At 46.4% G+C, this 23,966-nt stretch overlaps 1 protein-coding gene across 1 annotated transcript in view; it reads right to left on the bottom strand.

Annotated features, from left to right (window-relative positions):
* Positions 1 to 23,966, bottom strand: part of TBC1D22B (TBC1 domain family member 22B) — a 455,793-nt gene that overhangs the window by 192,628 nt on the left and 239,199 nt on the right. Inside the window, exons 6-7 of the mRNA XM_069633426.1 lie at positions 22,400 to 22,528; positions 17,231 to 17,296 (exon numbers count right to left, since the gene is read on the bottom strand). Of these exons, the coding sequence (XP_069489527.1) occupies positions 17,231 to 17,296; positions 22,400 to 22,528 (195 nt within the window). The remainder of the gene's footprint in view (positions 1 to 17,230; positions 17,297 to 22,399; positions 22,529 to 23,966) is intronic.

The following is a 23,966-nucleotide window of genomic DNA, read 5'->3' as shown; positions in this document are numbered from 1 at the left end:
ACTTTGAAAAGGGATTTCCTTAATCAGATCATCCATTCAGCCAGCAACTATTGTCCCAACTCATGATGGAGAACTTCCTGTTCAGCAGTGATTGGGTAGTGACTATTGTGATGTTGTTTGGAACCTCTGGAGAGGTTCTAAACGGCATGTCATAAAGATCAGTTCATGGATGGTCACAGTGCATCAGAGCTCCAGTAAAGTTAAGGAAAAAGAATTTAAGAAACCTGCAAATACCTGTATTCAATGCTTCAAGAAGAGCCAGTGAAGTGAAAATACAGATATGCAAACCAAGTTGAGAGAAACTGTGTTCATTTTTAGTTAAAGTTAACCCAAGTTCAGAATTTTGGAAAGTCAATGACTATGTTTTTCAACTAATGTAAATAATTCCAGTGCTCTTTAAAACATTCGATTTCTAAAAGTGTGTGCAGTTTTGAAAAATCGAACTTCAACTTGCGCGCAACCTTAGAAAGCTTTGTGTGTTAGCCGAGCTGTTCGTATAGCGTCGTGTGTCGTCTGAGTTAAAGAAAAGGACCTGGCGACGTGAGGCGCGTGTCCAGGAAGCTCATTATATCCGCGTAATACGTTTTTTAATGGAAGATAGCGATCCTTTCAAATCGCGATCCTGATGCAGCGCGTGATTTCTACATAAGAAGGCAGCAGAGATCATTTAAATAAAGCGATCCTGTGGAGGTGTTCAACTTCAGGTAGCGTGCACACGCAAGTTAAATATTAAACAGCAGAGTTCTCAGCATAAAAGCACAGTGGTAGTGAATAATATTTCTGCAAGTCCATTCTACATAAGACAATTGTACTTCAAGTGAACTCGGTAAACAAAACACAATTCAGAATCTAGCAGAAAGATTCAATTTGATGTGATAAATATATTAAGTGATGCTCAACAAGAATCCGAAGACTTAAATACAAGTTTACATGTTAATACAGAAGATTCTTCACTTCACAGAGTACCACAGAGTTACCCAGTTAGTAAGTGAGGAGTTTGAGGTTATTAAGAATTCGACTGAGAAATATACTATTAAGATGAATTCTTTCAAAAGTCTCTAAGTACAGAAACTGAGCCTGTCAGGTAACAAAGGGTTCTGGGAAAGTACATATGGAAAATTATAGTGAGTTTTCAATTTAGAATCCAATATTTGCTGTATCATTTGCAGGTATCCAGAGTTCAAAGGTGTCAACCAGTTGAGGATTCCAGTGATTTCCTGACCGTTTGGTTTGTTCTCCAATTCCCCTTTTCCCCCACTCTGGTCAATTCAATAATTGTTCATTTGATTGTTGGATGTACTGGTTTGAGGGATTAGGTGGGCTATTCGTCTGCTCCTGCAGGAGTTTCGGCGCTGGGACCCGATATCTGGATAGGAAAGTGTAGCCCTCTTCATCCCCTTTTAGTTCCCGCCAAACATCCCTTAGCCCTGCTCCACCAATTCTTTCTTTAAGTTCTACTGACATCGCTGCTCCACCCCCTATCCCCAAGCTATGTTGAGGTCACCCAGCAGGATTATTTGCCCCCATGCTTTGTCTTCCAGTACTCCCAGAACCCACTTCAGAAATTGCTCGTAACCGGAGTTTGGAGAGTACACCACCGCCAGAGTATATAGGCTGTCCTGTTGCGTCCCCTTGACTATGATGTACCTACCCTCCTTATCTCTTCTGTTTTCAGTGACTCTGAAATCCACTGTATTTTTGATAGCTAGGACCATCCCTGCCCATCCCCCCAACTTGTACCTCCCCGACGCATGCAAAATCTGGCCAAATCCCTGCAGCTTTAGGCACCCCTGATCTTTTTGCTGGAGATGCGTTTTCTGTAGTCCCCAAGATATCCTGGCTCTCTTTCCTCGTAAATTGCTCTCATTTCTTCCTCTTGAGGGGGGTATTCAGTCCCCTCACGTTATGTTTTAGCCACTTGAATGGGCATTAACCTGTCCCCAGCTTACCTTTACCCCCCCTTTCCCCGCTCTTGTGGGGAGTCCCGGCACTGTGTCCCCTAGTGTTGACCTGGTCCTCTGCTTCCCATGTCCTGGCCCCTACGTGAAAGCCTCCGCTGCCTTCCCCACTCCCTCCTCCCCCTTCCCTACTGTCCCCCTCCCCCCAGGTGCTCCCCCTCCCCCAGGTGCTCCCCCCCCCCCTCTTCTAGAAGGGCTTGCCCTTCCCGCCTCCATCACCCCTTGCTCCACGGGCATTCCCACCCTTTCCGATTCGTAGATGGTTGCTCCCCCTGCTCAATTACCCCATTTAGTGGCCCACCACCCCTAAAGCGCATTTTGGCTTAAGGCTCCTCTTGTGCAGCCCCTCCCATCACCCCAGGGCTATTCTTGTTCCTTCGGTGGCTTTCCGTTCAGCTTTGCTCCCCTTCTCTTTTCCCAAACTGTTGTCCAAGCCCAGGGCTTTGCCTTGGCTTGGAGGTCGTGGGCTGCTCTCCGGACCCGATGGGGGCATCATACAAATCTAATTGTAGAGTGTCCGCTCCTTCCTGCAGCGTGGTGATCCGCTTTTGGGCCCCCCCCAACCCCATTCAAACAGGCCGAACGGGAAGGTCCATTTGTATCTGATCCCCCCCCCCCCCCCCCCAACCCTCTCATTGAGCACCTTGAGAACTGGGACCATTTGACGCCTCTTTGTCAGGGTGCTGCTTGCCAGGTCTTGAAACAATGCGATGCGGTGGTTGTTACACATTATTGGCTCTTGCTTTCTTGCCGCTTGGAGGACTGCTTCCTTTTGGGCGTACCTGGTGAAAGCCACCAGGACATCTCAAAGCCTTCACAGTGGTCCTTTGACCCCTCTGCCCACTCTGTATGCGATCAAGCTCCACCTTGTCCGGGGGTGACACTCCCAGAATTCCGTTGAAGATGGTTTGGACCGCTCCTTTTAATTGTTTATCCTGGACAGTTTCCGGCAACATTGTAACCCTTATGTTGATCCTACGGGATCCATTTTCCATGTCCTCCATCTGGAGCGTTTAGAAAATGGGTACTCCCTATTTTTTTGTTTACGGGGGGTCGACACAATCGAATGGGAGACTATATAACAGAAAACAGAATGAAAGGTCGACTACCCCTACCTTTAGACTCTGAGAGACACAAGGCTAGGTCCAAGCTAATCTAGTGTAATGGAAGATTAATCATACCACAGTTGTAGATTGAAATAAAGTTAATTTATTTAGTGCATTTGATGCAAAATATAAAAAGGGCTCAAGAAAGAAGTTCTATATACATAAAAACAAAAACACAAAAAACTGTGCCAGCCACTTACAATCTAACTGGTGTATAGACACCAGATCTTTCATAATGAATAGAGACAATTAAAGACATTTTCAAACTCATTCTTAAAAAACGGGAAAACCAGTCAATACTGTGAACACAAGAACATATTTTTGTACCCAATTTAAGGATTAAGCGTCTTGATCCCACTGGCATTAGTACATCTAATTCTGATTTTTAAGAACAGGTGTTGGTTTGTTTTTTTATATATCTTTTACCACCGCTCTATTTTATTCTAAAATATTCATATAGGGTGTAGGATTAGACACTAGAAGCCCTGTATTTTGTTCTTGAATTGAGAGATAGGAAACAGATGGTACAAAATTCCTATTAACAAGTCGACATAGGTTTCGGCCCTACACTCATCCGGTACACTCTCAGTGCCGTTGGTTTTAATGTTGATGGCCGTCTTCATGGCAGAATTTCAAGTATTTTCAGATAGGTAATTCATACTTTCCCATTAGCTTGTATTATGATCTGTGACACACAGATTTCTTCGGGACGTAATTCTGTTTATTCAGTAGGATGATAACTCCCTATTTCAATATGGCCAGTCTGGTGGAGGACTTTGTAGTTGGGCAACAGGACAGCCAAGTTGCAGAGGTAGCAGCAGTTCTTGTTGCCATATTGAAATACAGAGTTATCATCCTACTGAATAAACAGAATTCAGCTCCACACTGTGGAAATAGCACCCTATTGTTCGCTACAAAGCTAATATAAAAGATATGATAAAGGAACTTACTCTGTATATCACGCATCCGTGAAGGAGCCAGATGATGTCATCTTATTAGAACAAATCAGCCTAATGCGTCCCGAAGAAATCTGTCAGCTCGATGTGGGCTTTGCCTGTGCTGTATTCCTGTTGCCTCCTATGAGCTCTTCCACAGATTCAATGCACCTGCTCAGGGGGTCTTTTGGGTTCTTCTCCCCTGCTGGACCTCCTCCAGCACTTACTTTCCTTGGGAGCCAATGCTGGTTCCCCTGCGCCTTTTTCTCGCTATTATGCGCCCCCTTGGGGTGTCCCACCGGTGGGGGACTGAGCCTTGCCCCGGATCCTCCTTGTTGGTCGTGCTCCCGAGGGTTGGGATCCCCCCGCGTTCCGCTTCACTCCCCCTGTGTACTGCTTAAGTCCCTGGTGGGCTAGTGTGGCCTCCCCGCGTGGGACCTGTACGGTGCGCCCCAAAACGGGCTGGAGGCCTTCCACTCACTGGTTCATGGGTCGTCTCCTCTCTCCGCTCTGTCCCAGGCCTCGTTCCCTCCTACTGGCCTGGTTCACCACCACCCCACCGGAGCACCCATCCACCGGGCTCAGCGGGCTGCCAGCTGGTGTTGTCGTGCTGTCATGCAGCACCTCTGACTCGTCGCTGCTTCTCCAGGCCATAGAGTGTCTCCCCCGCCGGGGACCAAGGCCCGGTCGGCGCCGCTGCTGGCGACTTCCACAGGCCCCTGGTATTGACGTCTTCCACTCGCCTCCAATATCAGCCCCCCAGGCCCTCACTGCAGACGACGCGGGGGAGGGTACGGGGGGGGAGGGGTTTGGGTCCATGGCGGTCCGCCTCGGCTTTACTCCAGGAGGAGGGCCTCTTTCAGAGCGCAGCACACCAGAGACGCGCCCGCCCGTCGCACTCCCGGGCCCACACAGCTGCTCCTCCCCAGACAGTTGTCTCACCCAGTGCAGCGCACCGGTGCCGCGATTGCCCTCCACACACTCCGGCCCGCCCTGATGTCAGGGCAGCCACGGGGGTTCAGCTCGCTCCGATGCTCTCCGCCTTGCTCTGCGGGGTGCACTAAAGTATTAAATAGTGCTTCCTGACGATCCTCCGATCCGTCAGCATGTCTATCCCCTGCTGGCGGCCATCTTTGAATCCTGAAAAGTAATTTTAAAGTATATTTACAGTATTACATGAGCTGCTTTTTTAAAGAATGCTTATTTAAAAATTGATAAATATTTATAACAGAAAACTTGAATGTAAGTGTTACTTGGCTACTTTTATTTACAAATTTCATTTGTACAGCTCACATTTACCCCTCTTGAGATAGGCCTGGTTGCTCAGTCACACTTCCAACTTGTGTAGTACAGACCTATACCAAAAGGTGGGTTACCTAATACCAAGCAGAAAAATGTTGTGTAGTCTCACAGTGTGACTGCATCAATGCTTACCAAACACTGACTTGCTGTTAGACTGTCCATAATAAGTGTGTCAAGTTCATACTTGCCTTTCAGGTTGCTGGTAGCTCCTTACAAAAGTATATAGGTTTTGCTTACATTGCATAGCTGTGTGCCATCCCAAAATAAGTTCAGTTATTGCTTCCCTTTCTTTGAACTAAAAAGCAACTCGCCTAGAATAACTTATCCTGAATCAGTTATAGGTGTTTTACTGTTCCTAAAATAAGTGTTCCACTATTTGAAAAGTATATAGCCCAGGTGACTTACGATGTGATTTCTTGCTGTGCGTCACGGTACAACCGTTAGGGTCTACTATCCTGTACTACAGAAAGTAATCCAAACTTAACTATTGGTTTTGACTTCCCTAGAACTACTGTTGGGTGTTCCAAGTAAGGGTTAGGCAAGATCGTGTGCAGTATCCTTTGGAAGACTACAGCAACTGTGGCCTCCTGGCAATAGGAACCCAACCTTTGGTATGACAATGCATTACTTACCGTAAAAGCATTTCTGATGGTTGTATCTGCCTAGATTCACATGCTGTGCATAGGTCCGACATCCAGTGGTCACTGCGGAGTATTGCATTTTGTTTTCGTAGTCGAAAAGGGACGTCGACAAGGCGTGTCTGAAACACTATCCCTATAGTGACGTGCGTTGTACCCACAATCCCTCACGCGTCGAGGTCCCTCCGTTTGTATTTTTCTGCCCTGAGGGAGCCTTCTAGACGTGAGTGAGTACAGAAAAGAGATATAAAAGGAAGTCTATGTTCCTTCCATCCGAGCGGGGAGGAAGGGTGGGCGCATGTGAATCTAAGCAGATACAACCATCAGAAATGCTTTTACGGTAAGTAATGCATTGTCTTCTGATGTTTGTTAATCTGCTTAGAATCACATGCTGTGCATAGACTAGCGAGCAGTACCCGGAGTTGGCAGTGGGTTAAGAGAAGGAACAGTAGAGAAAAGATGTCTTAATACTGCCTGTCCCACCTGGGAGTCAGATCTAGAGTGTGCATCTAGACAGTAGTGTTTTGTAAAGGTGTGCACAGAACTCCAGGTAGCCGCTTTGCAGATGGACTCAAGGGGAACATTTGCAATGAATGCTATGGACGCCCCCGTGCCTCGAGTAGAATGTGCTCTTGGCCTAAAGGGCAGTTCTCTCTTAGCAAGAGTATAGCAGAGAGTGATGCATTGAACAATCCATCTAGAAATAGTGGACTTTGAATCTGCATCCCCTTCTCTTCCTGCTGCCACCGAGACGAAGAACTGATTAGTTTTCCTCAGTGGCCTGGTTCTTTCCATGTAGAACATGACCGCTCTGCGGACATCTAGTGTGTGCAGAGTCCTTTCTCCCAAGTTGGAAGGATTTTGAAAGAACGCTGGTAGTTCTATAGACTGGTTTACGTGGAATTTTGAGATGAATTTCGGAGCAAACCTTGGGTGAGTGCGTAGAACCACCTTATCTCTGTGAACTGTAACGAAGGGGTCTAGAACAGAAAGAGCCTGAAGTTCACTTACTCTCCTGATGGAGGTGATAGCTATTAAAAAAGCAGTCTTAATAGTGAGGTGTTTAAGAGATGCTTTGTGCATGGGTTCGAATGGAGAGCCCATGAGTCTGGTAAGTACCACATTAAGGTCCCATCCGGGAGCTGGGTCAGCTATCGGGGGGTGTATTCTCTTTACTCCCTCCATGAAGGCCTTTATAACAGGGATCTTCCACCACGACACCTTGAGTTGGGAAGTGGTGTATGCAGAAAGTGCCACTAGGTGGACTTTAATGGAATTGAACACTAGACCTGAATCCAATAGGTGGGTCAGGTATAGAATAATATGTGTGGGAGAGCAGTCAATTGGGTTGATGCTCTTACCCCTGCACCAGATGACAAACCTCTTCCATTTGCTAGAATAGCAGTGGCGAGTGTTAGGTTTTCTGGCTTCCCTGAGGATGTCCATGCATCTTTGCGGGAGCTGTAGATGTCCGAATTCTATGATCTCAGGAGCCAAGCTGCTAAGTTCATGTTCTGGGGGCATGGATGTAGGGTCCTGCCCTCGTCTTGTGACAGCATGTTGTACGGGCAGGGGAGTTTCACTGGGGGAGATAGAGACATCTCCATCAAGTGAGCGAACCATGGCTGTCGGGCCCACATTGGGGCCACCAATATCATGGTTACTTTTTCCTGGTGCATCTTGTGCACCACCTTGTTGAGAAGGGGAGTCGGGGGGGAAAAGCGTAAACAAATTTCCCTGACCATTGCATCGACAGACCGTTCCCCTTGGATTGGTTCTGGGGGTACCTGGAGGCGTAACTTGGGCATTGTGAGTTCTCCAGGGTTGCGAACAGGTCTATTTCTGGGAATCCCCATTGTGTGAAGACGTCGAAGACGATGTCTTCGTGCAGTCGCCATTCGTACTCTTCGGGCAGGGGGAAATCTCTGCTGAGTTTGTCTGCCAGCAGATAGAGTTCCCTTGGTATATGTTGTGACAGTAGGAACATGTTTTGTTTGAGAGCCCACTTCCATATATTTTGGGCCAGTTTGGACAGTCCTGGAGAGTGGGTTCCCCCCGCTTGTTGATGTAATACATGGCTGTGGTGCTGTCTGTAAGGACCATCACTGTCCTGCCTTGTAGGTGTTCCTGGAAGGCTTTTAGCGCCTTGAACACTGCTAGTAACTCTAGAAGATTGATGTGTTTGGATGCTACGTTCGGAGTCCACACTCCGTGAGCAGTTTGATGGGATAGGTGAGCCCCCCATCCTGTGAGGGATGCGTCTGTGGTTAGAGTGGCTTCCGGCGCGGGTGTGGCAAAGGGTTTTCCTTTTTCCAGGTTTTCCTTTGTCCACCATTGTAGCGAGAGAACTAAGGCCTGCGAGACCACCACTAGATCGTCCCACAGTCCGCTGGCCTGACACCACTGGCTGTTGAGCCACTCCTGCATTGGGCGCATGCGCAGGCGCGCGTGAGGTACCAAATAAATACACGACCCCATCATGCCTAGCAAGCGCATTGCTTTGCGTACCGTCACCTCTCGACCGGTCACATATTGAGGGATCTGAAACAGCAGGTTTTGGACCCTCTCTTTGGAGGGGAAGACGAGGCCGTCCTTTGTTTGAATTAGAGCCCCTAGGAATTGTTTGATTTGGCTGGGGTCTAGGCTGGACTTCTTTTCATTGATGGAGAAGCCCAACTGGAACAAAAGGTCTACAGTCTTTTGGGTATTGGAGAAGCATGTTTCGTAAGAATCCCCTGTTATGAGCCAGTCGTCGAGGTAAGGGTAAACTGGGATGGACAACCTGCGCAGATGGGCCGCTGCCACTGCCAGCACCTTCGTGAATACCCTCGGTGCTGATGCTATGCTGAAGGGTAGCACTCTGAACTGGTAGTGTTTGCCCTCTATCATGAACCGGAGGTATTTTCTGTGCGCTGGCAACATTAAAATATGAAAGAATGCATCTTTCATGTCCAATGTTGTCATGTAATCTCCCTGTGATAGCAGTGGGCTCACTTCCTGTAAGGTCACCATACGAAACTTTTGGGGTTTGATGAACTTGTTCGCTGGGCGCAGATCTAATACAGGGCGCATGGTTAGATCCTTTTTGGGTACAAGGAAGTACACTGAATAAATACCTTCCGTTACCTGAGATAGAGGCACAACCTCTATGGCTCCTTTTTCCAGCAGTAGTTGTACTTCTTGTAGAAGGATGGCAAGATGTTCCGGTGACATGCGTCGTCCCCTCGGGGGTTTGTATGTTGGGGAACTGTTGAATTCGATGCAGTATCCGTGGGCTACGGTGGAAAGTACCCAGCGGTCTGACGTTATACCCTCCCATGCTGGAAGAAAGGATGTTATCCGGCCCCCGACTGGTGTTGCATGGGAGGGGTCGCGAATCTTCGCGTCACTTGGTGTTGTTGGGGGCTTGGGAGCCTCTGGGGGTGGACCCCCGCCCTCTTCCTTTGCCCCGGCGCTGGCCTCTTTGGCTGTACTGCCCACTATTGGTCTGGAAATTGGTGGCAGGGTACTGTTGCTGCTGGTTTTGTTGTTGGCGTTGGCCACGAAAAAAGCGTTTGTTGCCATAGCCGCGCCTGGTAGAGGGCTTAGAGATTTGGTCAAGAGTTTTGATAGTATCGAACTCTTTTTTAGCCATCTCCAGAGCCTCATCCACCGCTTTTCCGAAGAGGTTAGAGTCTTCAACAGGTTTATTTATTAAAGACGCCTGTGTCTCCGGTTTGAACCCTGAGTTGCGCAGCCATACGTGGCGTTTAAGGAGTATTCCCTGAACCAGGGAACGTCCCGCTGTTTCTTCCGCATCCAGAGAGTTCTTTACAATACACTGGTTGACCTGGGTTCCTTCGCCAATAGTTGTAAGCAGGCGTGTACGTAGTGGTTCCGGTGCTTCTTCGGCGTCTTTGCGCAGTTTGGCCCACTGCGCGTCCGCATAGCTAGCGAGCAAAGAATTGTTGTTCGCAATTCTTGCCGAGAAGGCAGCCGAGGATGTAACTCTTTTTGCAAGGGCATATAACCGCTTGCCCTCCTTGTCAGGTGGTGCCTCACTGGTGGAAAGTGGTACCCCTGCCCTCTTTCTTGTATTGGTTACTACCAGGGAATCCGGAATGGAATGTCCCCTGATGTACAGCGGGTCTGAGGGTGAAGGAGTGAAAAGTTTTTCAATTCTAGGATTGTCCCCTCTGATTAGTGCGGGTGTGGACAGCGAAGGGATGATTCTTCTCTTCACCGAAGCGAGGAGGGGAATGGTCTGACTGACCGGGGGTTTCTCCTTAATTACTCTTTCCACAAAGTCTAATTCAGGAGAGAGCTCCCCAGTGTCCAGTTCGAAATGTGCTGCTGCTCTGCGCAACAGGGCATTGAATGTGGGCTTTTCGTCAATGGGAGACGTGTTTCTAATAGGTGAATTGTCAGGAGGATTTAGGTTCAGGACATCAGTGTCGGAATATATTGATGGGGATTGCCAGGGGTGAGAAGGTCCTTCTTCTGGATTTTCTCCGAAGCCTTCTCCTACCAAGTCTGGGCTGTCTTCCAGACCTTCCTCCTGGTTCCGTCCCTCTTCCTCGTCCATAAAATCATCCTCTTCCTCAAAGTAATGTTCCTCCCCAGTGAGGTCATACACACTATGGCAGTCTGAGGCTGTGTCCTGGTGGGGATTGACTAATCTCTGAATCTTGGCCCTGGGGTCCTCCTGAGGCCCTTCTCTTATTCTCTCGGGAGTGGGAGGGTTCTGTGTATTCATAAACCTCTCCATTCTTTCCATGCAGAGATGGAGCCTCTCCATGGTTTCATGGGGTACCCCTGAGCCGTCTAGCGGGGGAAAAATAGTGTCTTGTAGCTGAAAACGGCTTGACCTCTCCCACAACGTCGAGGAAAGTGTCCCGTCGCCCTCCGAAAAGCCTTCAGGTGTGTTGGGGGTCCCCTCGACTGAAGGGGGTAGTCCCTGCCTTTCTTCGGGCTTTTTCGGCATGTCTTTCGACCTCTGCATAGCGCTCGACGTGTCTTTCGGGGTACGCTTGTGGGCGTCGGCTACCACGATCCTCGCCAAGCTCTCAGCGACTCGTTTGTCAGCGGAGGGCTGTGGTTTCGACGTTATGGGTGTCGATTGCTCTACGGCGGCATGCGCTTTCTGCTGATGCGCGCCGGCCGATGATTTGGGGGCGGCGCCCTTATTTGCCGAAAGCCCAGTCGCTGGTCGCGGCTGCGAGAGGGGCTTCGAACCCGAACGGTCCGAGGAGGCCGCCGGTGGAACCTGCGTCTCCTTGGGCGCTGATGCTCTCTTCGCCTTCGACGAAGAAGAGCCATGGGTTGTGTGCTTATGTGTGGTCTTGTGTGCGTCAATGTCGCTGGGGTGTTCATCCCCATAAGCAGGGCGTGAGCCGAGCCCGTCGGGGCCGGGGACAGACGACGAAGCGCGTGTGCGCTCTTTAGGGGGGTTTTCGACTTCCGTAGCGGAGGTCGTGGTATCACGTTCCTCGTCACTGTCGGTGGTAGCAACGGTGGGTGAAGCGTCGGCCTTCGACATAGCGTAGGCCGCCCACCTCTTGACCCTACTGTCTTTTAGAGTCTTAGGCTTAAGAAGCCGACAAGCCGTGCAACCTTCCTCTTTGTGATCGAGGGGCAAGCAGCAGTTACACCGTGAATGCTTGCCCTTCCAAGTAAACTTGCCCTTGCAAAGCGGGCAAAACCTAAAGGGTGTCCTCTCCATAGCCGAGGCAATAAATCGTGATAACCACCCCAAGGGAAAGGAAGGGGAAAAGGAAAGGCATTCTCAGAAAAGAAACAGATGTCCCACGACCCCCACTCTCCCTACTGTATATGGCCTGCGAGGCCAGGCCACGTGTTCGGCAACGCCGAAGGATCTCCTCCGCTCGTCCCCTCCGTCGAAGATCTTGCTCGGCGGAGACAGCTTCACAACAGCGTCGAGGGGGGGGATCGATATGTTCTATATTAATATAGGAAAACGACCAACGGTCGAGGAGATGAAATCTGCAATGTCTCTCGAGGAGCTCCGCGTAAAGGCGACCAGTAGCTGGGCGGAAAAAAACAATCTGAGGGACCTCGACGCGTGAGAGATTGTGGGTACAACGCACGTCACTATAGGGATAGTGTTTCAGACACGCCTTGTCGAAGTCCCTTTTCGACTACGAAAACAAAATGCAATACTCCGCAGTGACCACTGGATGTCGGACCTATGCACAGCATGTGATTCTAAGCAGATTAACACACATCAGAAAAGTCTTTACTACACAGGTTGATAGTGAGGCTGAGCAGCCAGGCCCTTCTCAGGAGGGGTCACAATGTGAGCAGAAGGGCTTTTACACAGATTCAAAATGACAATTATTCAAATTAACTCCTACACTCGAGGTTTCTTGATTAGACCATTATTAATTTAATGGTCAGTTATATAAGCCTTCTTCAGAAGGGAGCAAAACATGGAACACTTCAAAAAATACTTCAAGACACTTAGTTTCTCTAATCAGATGATACCCATTGGGGATGGCACACAGACACTTCGTACAGCCTTGGGTGACTTAAAGGCATGGTCTAGTAAACATTTTATTTAAAAAATAGATAGGCAACATAAAACAAAAGACTAGCATTCTCTTTTTTAAAACTTCCTATGTAAACTTTTGAGCTATTCAAGCTCAAAATTCGCAAAAGCACGCACATGGGCACATCCATTTTGTGAAATGGATGCCCTCCTGTCCTGGCTTTTGCGGCACTAATGAAGGAAAAGCCAGCCAACTGTAGTAAACAAAAGCTACCACTGGGTGGCTTTACCTTCATTAGTGCTGTACGCGGAGGACGGGGACCGGAGACCAGAGCAGGAAAGCTGCAGCTGAATCTCGGTAAGTGCCATTTTTTTTAAAAAAAACAATAAGCACTAGCTGCGGTTTTTCTTTCCAAGTTTCTGAGGCTCCTCTGGCTCGGAGGAGCCTGAGAAACACAGAAAGAAAAACCACAGCGTTTTCCAACACACCGCGTTGTATTTATGTTTGCGGTCGCTTCAAAAGCGACCGCAAACATAAATACAACGTTTTTAAAGCTGCGGTTTTATTTCTAAGTTTTCCGGACGCCTCCAGCCCGGAAAACTTTAAAAAATAAAACGCAGCTAGTGCTCATTTTTAAAAAAAAATAAATAGCACTTACCGAGTTTCAGCTGCAGCTTTCCTGCTCTGGTCTCCGGTCCCCGTCCTGCGCGTACAGCACTAATGAAGGGAAAGCCACCCAGCGGTAGCTTTTGTTTACTACAGCTGGCTGTCTTTTCCTTCATTAGTGCCGCAAAAGCAAAAGCCAGCACAGGAGGGCATTCATTTCACAAAATGGATGCACCCATGTGCTTGCTTTTGCGAATTTTGAGCTTGAATAGCTCAAAATTTTACATATGAAGTTTTAAAAAAGAGAATGCTAGTATTTTTTTTTCTGTTGCCTATCCATTTTTTAAATAACATTTTTTACTAGACCATGCCTTTAAATAGCTAGGACACTGTGGACATTGATTAAGAGCAATACTGAGTTTGGTGCAAAGGTTAGATTTGGGAATAAAACAAAGGATAACAAATAATTCATACACTGGCAAGTACTTTTTGAACCCTCCAATGCAAAGTAAATTAACCCTTTCCTGGGTGAAAGGTAAAAGCACAAAGTCAGAGGTAAGAAGAGTCTCTCAGGGAGCCAGGACAGCCAATGTTAGTTGAGCAAAGTCTAGGGGAGCTGAAGATCATCTTTGCAGGTAAGTAAAAGTCTTGAACAATGTTTTTAGAAACGTTTGTAGAAATAAGATCACTTGAATTGCCACAAACTGAGGCTTGTGAGGGGCAAAACTGCAAGGGCAACCAAGACCAGTCTCAAATGAGAACAAGGAAGGCTACACCACAAGAGGCAAGTCCTCTTAACTTTACAGTACCTTTGGCTAGAAGAAATGGTTCCAGCTGGCTTCTGTTCCTGTACATCTCTGCAGATCCTGGTGTTCCTGGGCATCAGTCGTGGGGACAAGAGGGAGCATGTCTGGGGACTCCTGCACTGCAATGGGAAGGTCAGCAGCAGCAATGGGAAAACTTCAATTCAGCGGCAGTTTGCGGTTTCAGCTCCTCCAGTCTACAGCAAATAGCAACATTGCGATTCTCGGATACCACGCTGGACTTTACCTGCATCTGGGGTCCAGCACTCTGTTGAGGTGGCTCAGGCTTGGTCAGTCCTGCTTGAAGGGAGTCTGGGGATCTTCCTGAAACACGGGTCCACTTGGTTTGGTGTTCGTCTCCCTGGCACTTTGGTTCCGGGAGCAGTGGAAGTACAGCAAGCTCAGAGAGGATGTCAAAACGAGTTCACTTTTGGGTGGATTGGTCAAACCAACCCAAAGTCGTCCTTGCATGGCTTCTCTAGTCAAAACAAATTCAGAGCTTCAGCACAGCAGCGGGGCTTCACCAGGCAAACCAACGGTTTCCTTCGTCCAGTGGTCGACTGCCTTCCAAGCCAAAAAGCCTAGCCTTTTATGCAGGTTTCTCACATTCATCCCAGCCTAGCTGTCAATCACACAGCAGGGTGGCCTCTGTCCTCCAAGGACAGCCAGCTGGCCAATCACCTTTGGGTTCATTCCTGTAACCAAGGGGATTAAGCACAGGGAGTTTCAGGCACCTCCCTCACTTCTTGCCCCTGCCAGACATACTGAAGCCAGAGGCGGGCTTCACTCGTAAATCCTGCCAAAGACAAAACAAACAAAGGTATCAAACCTGGTAGACGCGCAGAGTAAATCTTAAGGAGGACCTTTCCACAAGAAATGGCGAAAGAAGATCGGGCCATTTTGACAAAATGGGCACTCATGGGCGTCTTAATGCAGTTTCAATTGCAGCCCGCGGTAAAAACACAAAATGGTAGTAAAAAGTAAACCACTGCCACCAGCCATTAATTGTAGAAAGGGTAACAAAAATGTTACATGAGAAACTAGACTATGGGGATACCAAGTAACCCCTCCAGCACCCTATGGTAAGCTAGTGTGTGCTGGGTCTCGAAAGTTACACAATGTAATTAAAGTCAATTTCACTTCACTGCTCTTGCAAACCGTAGTTTCACCAAGATAAGGTATTTAAACCTTTGGGAAATCAAAGAGACTTCCCTGTGCCACCTCACTGAAGGTGCAGTGTGTCAATGCAAAGATGATGCCTATGGAGTTTGTCAGACTCCAAAGACAAAAGAAACCGCGTCCAAATCACAGAAAAAATGCATGGGAGAGTGGTAAAAAGGTCTCTCTTTCTCCAGGTTAGAAATTAAAAGTCCTTAAGTCCAGCAAAAGAGCTGGGGGTCTCTAAGGTAGAAGGGAATTAGCACATTTCTGAGAATTCTCCCTACCTGGCTATATGCTATCGTGAGACCTTTAAAGCGTAGTGTTGTGTTTTTCTATAATGAGTTTATGTTTATTTTATGTATTGTTTGCTTGTTATGCGCTTATACAGGAAGTAAATACTGTTTCAAAGCACCCACAGGGCTACAGGGAAGGGACAAGGGATGAGAAAATTAAAATACATAAACAGTGGGGATTCGGGGGGCCGAACCTACTATGCATTGTGAGTGTTCAGAAAGTGCAAGTGCAGAAGGGAGAGGCAATGGGATAGCTGCTGGGGTTCTCATAGGTGAGTAACAGGTGAAGTGCAATGCAAGTTCAGCGCTTAACCTCCAAGGGTGGAGGGTGAACCGAGGCAAGTGCTGAGGATACACAGAAGCTGGGGCGATTCAGTGTGGGAGGTCAGGGCCCAGAGGATTCATAAGGGCCCTGAACACAAAACAAGCAACTGTGAGATTAGCAGAGGAGAGAGGGAGGTAAGGAGGAGGTATAGAGGAAGTCTTGAGGATCTTCCGAAATGTAAGTCCTGCTCAAGACGAAGAGGGAGAGGGAGGCTGTTCCAAAAAAGGGAGCCAGCTGAGGAAAGCTATTGACCACCTGCCCTCGTTTTAGCGAAACACTTTACACACAAGGAGTTGGTGCCAGAGGAGCGCAGAGGTCTAGAGAGGGAATATTTAGTAAGAGTTGCAGATAGTGTGGTCCCCGGCACCAGACAGCTTTGTGGATGATTGAGGGATTTTAATTTAATCCGTGAAACAACCAGGAGCCAGTGAAGACATTTTAGGGCAGGAAAAATGAGGTCCCTGTGATGCATGTTGTATGATTTATGATCATACTTATTCTCCCAAGATTTATCTGGGCCTATTTGTATTTAAATAAACCATTTATTTTTACAATACATAGTGTTGTCAGTGTTTCTTTGGACCATATGTGTATTCACATTTCTTTGTACTGATTCTACAGCCCTCTCTCCCTTTTAAGATAAATCTGGCTGCTCTGTCTACGCTACCATGAACTCAGGTGGTACAGCCTTATACTAAGAGTGGAGTCGTGTACTGCCTCAGTTGAATGGTTTTGCTAAGCCCTTAGTTGGACTTCAGAAAATCTGTCCTAACACCCCTAGAGGATGGGCAATAAGCCCTAATGGATGAATACCAATGGAAGCGATTGAGAAATCAGTCACCCACCATGCTTTACAAGGTTACCCCAAGCAAACATCTATGAACTTGCAGGGAAGGATGCCTTTGCTTCTTCTGTACGGCATTAGTGGTCTACATTTCAATGGCTTTGAAGAGCGAGATAACCCAGAAGTGCACACAATTAAGAACTGAATGAAGGAAATCTACCCAAAACCCTACTCCGAGGAGTTGGCAATATCCTTATACCATACCCTGTAAAGACTATCAAGTACTCCCAGGAAGAAGGAAACCAATTGCCTACTTACAGGTTTTGGAATAGTGGTTAAAGGAATTACATTCTGTACTAAGATCTGGCAGAATAAGCCATTACAGACGCATAATACTATAGTCTGAGAAATTAAGAAGTTATTTAATTAAAGATTACAGGTACACATATTCTGCGCTCCCATGGAAGCCCACAACTCACCAGCAAGAAGGCTTTGAGACATTCTAAGACAGGAGACCCAGCAACACACGTGAGATATCGGGCTTCGATCCCTCCACATCACCCATTGAACACGTTTTTATAGAGCTGCCAGGAACCACTCACCCCACCAACATCTATCGGCAATCCTGAAGGAAACACTCCCTCTATCCAGTCTTTCAAACCATGATTGTTGCACTATTCCCAGAGCTTTGGGCTCCATGAAGAACCATGACTACCTGCCTGGCAAAGGGCCACCAGTGTCCTGGAGGAAATCACTATCTCCCATCTTTAGACCCCAAGAAAAGGAATAAGCTGGCTTCTTTCTCCAGAATATCCCCAAAATTTAACTTACCTCCTGCACTAATGGTTGCTGGAACAAAGGGATGAGGGGATTTGTTCTCGGAATGTCAATGTGGATCTGAAAATTAGAAAGCCAAAAGGAATTAAATCAATATTTGTTTAATCAAACAAAGCTTGCATTATTAAAACTTAAGTATTTCAAAACCGACTACCCCATTAACTTGAGTGCAAAATGAACCTCATCTGAGAAGAGCATAGTCAACCATTACTTGAGCAAACTGCAACTCCATCTCACTGTCTGAGCCCTTCAACTGACAGGCCACAAACAAACACCCCTCATATCAGAGTAAATTGCGTCACAATTAAGTAAGGAGATCACTGCAAAGCATAACAAATTGTTACACTGCACAGGCATTACCTCTGCAGCATCTGTATTTTCTTTTTGTGATAACATTTTATTGCTTTTACTCATAAAAATCAAAATATCTTTCAAACAAAAAATGGCATCAGGCTAGGGTTACGTCCCTCCCCCAAACTCTTACTCCCCTATCTTCACTCCAGTCCATGATCTGTTCGGCTATTCCATGTGGACAGAGGCGACAGCCATTGTGAGAAAGCGTCACAACATGCCTCAAATAGATTAATTTTCATCTGTCACCTGGTTAGAACTCCCTCAACCAACAAGGTTTTGCATAATTCTGTGACCAGTTGGTCTGTCGTTCGAGGCTTTACTAATGTCCACCCCCTCAGTATCTACTTTCTTTGCCGCCACACATGCTGAACACAACCAGCATCTCTGCTGGCAGGTCATCTCAACCAGGGTAAAATCATCCTCCAGAACCACTGTGGAACTAATTCTGTTCTCATTGTCATGTTCATCATCTGTGCCACCCTCCCCCAGAAACTAATGACCCGTCTACCCTGCAAAATCATATGCTAGTGTCCGTTACCAGTCTCTACCAACCCAAAACACTTCAGAAACACCAATTCCTCTTGTGCCTACTCAGCAATTTAACCCGTAAATTCAGCGACTTCAATTTTATATTCCAACCTAACTCACCACATTTCTCTGCAAACAGCAACACTGTTTAAGTATTAACGGTATAGCAGTGGCATTCTCTATAATCTCCATGCTTCTAATATGCATTATGTTAAGATGGATCGTCAGAACTAGTCCTGTGGGAGGGTTGCGAGAGGCCACCATTGTCGGTGAACATGGATATTACAGCTCTACTAGCCAAGCTAAATCAAGGTAATCTGAGCTGAGCAGTACGTTCGACAGGCTCAAGCGTCTAGGGAGAGCAGGAAGTGGTTTTAAGGGGGCGGCAGGGGGACTCAAGGAACCCAGATGTTGTCTTGGGAAGCCGAGGACGACTTCTGTCTCTGGCTCCTTGGTATATATGAAGCTGCGTGCTTAAATTGGGGCCCGTGTCAGATGCCCATCAGCCTCTATCCTGACCAGGTATTCCTCTAAAATCTCTCGGGTGATTCCAACAGGCAGTAAAATCCAGATATAAAATGGGACTACAAATACCACGATGCACGTGGGCCCAACGCACAAGAACCCAGCCTGGACAGAAGGTATGGACGTATTACAAGAAAGAAAATGGACTTGGCTCTACCAATCAGACGCTGAATGGGAGACCAAACACCTAGTACAGACTGCCGATCCCTGTTACAGGGGAACAAGGGAGCAGCAGCTGTGGGGATGGAACCAGCAGAGTATGAGACAATCCTGGGGAAGACCATGGAACCCCCCTCAAAAGCATTTTGGGACATTAACTTATTTAAGAACGATTTTCTTTTTGCAACTTTTCCTCCATTGTTTTCTATGGAAGCACATTATGTTTTGTTTTGAGCTTGTACTGACCTTTTGAAGGGACAAAGCCCTCAGCTTCACTTTCCCTTTTCTAATGTGTTATGGGGAAAACAGACTAGTCTCTCAGACTGTCAGTACTGAGAAACCGTTTCCTTTTTAACCCTTGTATTTTTACACTACACATTGCAGAGCAATGGAGATTGTTAGGCAAGATTGTATGCAGTAGACTGTGGGAGACTGCACCAGCCTTGTCCTCTTGGCAATAGTTAACCTTTGGTTTCAGCATGTACTACACAAGTTGGTAGAGTACCTGAGCAGCCAGGCTTATCTCAAGTGGGGTCAATATGAGCTGTAGGGTTGTAACAGAGATTCACAGTGACAAGTATCCAAATAAACACTTGCACTCAAGGTTTCTTGATTAAACAATTATTAATTTAACAGTCAGTTGAATAAGCCTTCTTTAGAAGGGAGCAAATATATGTTGCACAAACATACTTAAAAATACACACGCAGTTTCAGTAAATCAGTAGATACCCATTTGGGATGGCACAAATACACTTCCTACACCATGGGGTCACTGAAATAAGTAGGACACTGAACATTGATATATCACTGGCACATTTATAGCAATACTGAGTTGTCAAAGAAAAGGTTTAGGGAATAAAACAAAGGTTAACAAATATTCTTAAGCAGGTAAGCACTTTTGAACTCCCAATGCAAAGTAAATTAACCCTTTCCCAGCTACACAAGTTATAGAATGTGTGACTTTTGTTGAGGGATAGCTAAAGCACAAAGTCAGAGGATAGAAGAGTCTTTCTGGGAGCCAGGACAGCCAATGTCAATTGAGCAAAATCCTAGGTGAGCTGAGGCACTTCTTGAAGGCAAGTGAAAAGTCTCACAAAATGTTTTAGAAATCTTTGTAGAAAATGAAATTGCTGTCGCGGCACAAGCTGGGAGGCTTGTGAGGGCCACAGTTGCAAGCAACTCTGCAAAAGCAACCAAGACAAGTCTCAACTGAGAGCTAGCAAGGCTACACAACAAGAGGCACATACCCCTTAGTTTACAATCCCTTAGGTCTGAAGAAATTGGTTCCAGCTGGCTTCTGTTCCAGTGTAGGTCTGCAGATCCTGTTGTTCCTAGGCCTCCGTCATGGGGACAAGAGGGATGACGTCTGGGGACTCCTGCAGTACGAATTGAATGTCAGTGGCAGCAGCAATGGGCAAACTTCAGATCAGCAGCACTTCACGGTTTCAGCTTCTCGCAAATAGCACCACAGCAGATCTCGGATACCTTATGAACTTTCCTCGCATCTGGGGTCCAGAACTCTGTTGATGTGGCTCAGGCTTGGTCAGTCCTGCTTCATTGGAGTCCGGAGGATGTTCCTGGAGCTCGGGTCCGACTTAAAGGCACTCACTCGATTCTGGTGTTCCTCTCCCTGGCAATTGGTTCCTGCAGCAGCAATTAAGTACAGCCAGCTCCAAGAGGATTTCCAGATGAGTTTATCTTGGGGTCGATTGGTCCCACCAACCCAAGGAGCGAAGTCGTCCTTTGCAGGGCTTCTCTAATAGAGGCGAATTGAGAGCTTCAGCAGTGCAGCAGGGTTTCACCGGGCAAACCAATGGTCCTGTAGTTGCACCAGGCGCCTCTTCTTCGGATTCCTTTGTCCAGTGGTCGACTGCCTTCCAAAGAAAAAGCCTCGCCTTTATGCAGGTTTCTCCCATTCATTTGCAGCCTAGCTGTCAATCACACAGCAGGGTGTCTTTCCTCCAAGGACAGCCAGCCAATCACCTTTTGGTGCATTCCTGTAACCAAAGACACTAAGCACAGGGAGTTTCGGGCACCTATCTCTTACTGCCCTGCCAGCCACACTGGAGCCACAGGAGGGCTTCACCAGTGAATCCCGCCAAAGACAAAACAAACAAAGAACAGACCTGGTTTGGCACGCAGAGTAAATCTCAAGAAGGACCTTCCAACAAGAAATGGCGAAAAAAGACGACCAGGGCCATTTTGGCAAAATGGGCACCCTTGGGTGCTTTACTGCAGCTGCAATTGTAGCCCGCGGTAGAAACACAAAATGGTAGGAAAAAGTAAACTACTGCCACCAGCCATTAATTGTAGAATAACAAAAAAAATTTACATGAGAAACTAGACAAAGGGGATACTAAGTAACCCCGTCAGCACCCTAATGTAACTGTGTGCTGGGTCTAGAAAGTTACAAAATGTAAGTAAAGTCAATTTCACTTCACTGCTCTGGGAAACAGTTTCACCAAGAGACGGTATTTAAAACCTTCGGGAAATCCGAGAGACTTCCCTGTGCCACTGCACTGAATGTGCTGTGTATCACAATGTAAAGATGATGCCTATGGAGTTTGCCAGACTCCAAAGTCAAAAGAAACAAGAGTCCAAATCACAGAAAAATACTTCAGTGGGAAAAAAGTCTCTCTCTCTCCAGGTTAGAATTTAAAAGTGCTAAAGTCCAGCAAAAAGAGCTGGGGGTCTCGAAGGTAGAAGGAAATAAGCACATTTCTGAGAATTCTCCATAACAGCACAGAAATGAAAATGATCCCCAACATTAACAAGCTTGAAAGCGTGAGTTTCTGTAAAAATCTTTCCAGAGTAATAAAATAAGCTACCCCCTTTACCTTCATTTTATCAACAGGCTTCTCTTTCCCCTCAAAACATTTGGACTTCTGCAACACAGTTGTTTGTTTAAATTCAGACACAGCATTCATACTGGCAACTCCCACATTTCTATTCACACCACAGGTAAAATCTAAAGCATTTTCGGAAAACAAAAATATAGCAGCAAAATGTTTTAGGAAGTCAAATAAAAAGAGTAGTAAAAATGAAGTTGGGGCTACAAAGAATGCGAGCCAAATTTAAAATCCTTAATGCAAATAGTCTAAGTGACGGAGCAAAAAAAATTAGAAAACGAAAAGCTTCGCACAAATCAGATCTCAGACTGCAAAAAATAGGAACCACAATGCAGATGAAAAGTAGTCTTCTACTGACATTTTAGGCCACAAAGACTAAGTGGATCCCCAACATCTAAAGAGTAAACTGTGTTCTGCCAACAAACTTTAATAAGCATAATGTACAGAAATGGCGCCTTAAAAAAGGGGAACGCCCTTAATGCTTTGTGATTTGAAAATTATGCGAGATAGGGCACCCAAAGCATGAGAAAGTATAGGGAAAGGCGTTGAAGAGTAAACAAGACCATGGAATATGAAAATGGGAAAGAGGTACAGGTAAGGATCAGTGAATGTGGCAGATGTGGGTTGCGGGTTTGGGGGGGGTGGGAAGCACAGTCAACACATTTTTAGAAGAAGCGACTCTACATAACTGCAAACAAGTCTCAGGTTGGCAGTGTTGGAGTGTTCAAAATCAGCTTAAATGCCATACCTGCCTGTAGGTGTCTTGATGGTGTTCTTCATTTCTGGAGTCATAATACTGCTGAATGAAGCCAAAGTACTCCTCCCGCTTGCGCTGCAGTGTCTGCATCCGCCGCTCCATGTTGGCTGGGAGATATCCCTGGAGCCCAAAAAAGCAACTCATGAGAGCACAAAGGACCAAGTACTTAACATTTGAACATTTAAAAACTGTTTGGCTAGCCAGCAATTAATGCATGCCGAATAAAAACATCAGTATACAAGAGAAGCATGTGGGGGACACACCACAAAGCATGGATCAGAAACCAACTTAAATGGGCCAACACAATAATTGGAAAAGTCACATTGTAGGAGACAAATAAAATAGATTTTCTTTTCTTGTAAGAATACCATGGTTTGAGGAGGGCCAGTGTTCACATGTGTTTAACGAAACCATACATTGGTTTGTGCAGAGTGGAATTATTCTGAATCGTAAACTTGGACTGAACACATGTAGTGGCTTTGTAGTCTTGTGTTAAGGAGGTTTTTCAACAGCCTTTTTTGGGCGAGTGGTGTGAAATCATCTAACCTAATAGTAAAACCAACCATAAAACGAACATAGTTCGCAAATGCTCTGGGAGAGCAGTGAAGCTGAATGCAAGCAAGGGAAGAAAACCAGCACTGGTGCACTGAAAATAGTAAACTACTATTAAATCATCTGGTCAAATAAACACTAACATAACTACAGGCAAACATTGTATGGAATTAACACAGTAATGTCTAGTGAAGACTATACCCACTCCTCTAGGGCATAATAACATGATCATAAAGTTATGCTAGTTATACAGCTCAGAGGGAGGAATAGGGCCACCAAAATGTAGGATATAATTAGACTTAATACCTGGGCCCAAAAGATCATGTTACAAGCAGAGAAATATTCGCTAAAGTAACCTTTAGTGACACACAGTAGCTTAGAACATTTGTATTATTGCAATAAAATGGTTAAAAGAAAATGCACAATAGATCAGGGGTAGTAGCTTAACATTCCAAGTCTTTGCAGAAAACTCCTGGCACCCAGGACAAAATGTCACTTTCCAGGTGAGTCACTTTGTAGGGGTTTTCAATGTTAGTAAAATTGCCTCATAGAAATAAACAGAACATAATCTGTATATCGAGCTGAAGTTATGGGGGGGAAAAAGTCAGGGGTTTTCTACGACACAGGAACTAAGGCGGCAGCGGGCTACCCAGGGGACAACATATTAGACTGCCTTAAAGAGCCCCATTGCCAGGCTTGATACGAAGGACTAGCCTCAGTGGAACGTTTGTACACCAGGGCAAAAAAGCAAAGCAAGAGTCACCCCAATCAAAGGAGCTGCAAAGCTTGAAGAGCAACTGGAGAAACATGACTATAGGATCACGCAGACCCCCTGAGGTTAAGTATTACGGTGCCAGTTCATGCACATACAGCTCATCTCCGGAGCAGTTTTAGGAAGATTTTCTTACCCTCTCTGTCCCGAGCTCCCATTAGTACTGCTGGACCAGCTTGAATTTGAAGGTGAGATTTTTTTTTTTTTTTTTAAGTTCCAGTGTGGGAGACTTCT

The sequence above is a fragment of the Ambystoma mexicanum genome, chromosome 13, assembly GCF_040938575.1.
Source record: "Ambystoma mexicanum isolate Mex_15411 chromosome 13, UKY_AmexF1_1, whole genome shotgun sequence".
Lineage (NCBI taxonomy): Eukaryota > Metazoa > Chordata > Amphibia > Caudata > Ambystomatidae > Ambystoma > Ambystoma mexicanum.
The sequence above is the reverse complement of the archived record's forward strand: the minus strand, read 5'-3'. Positions and strand labels throughout refer to the sequence as shown.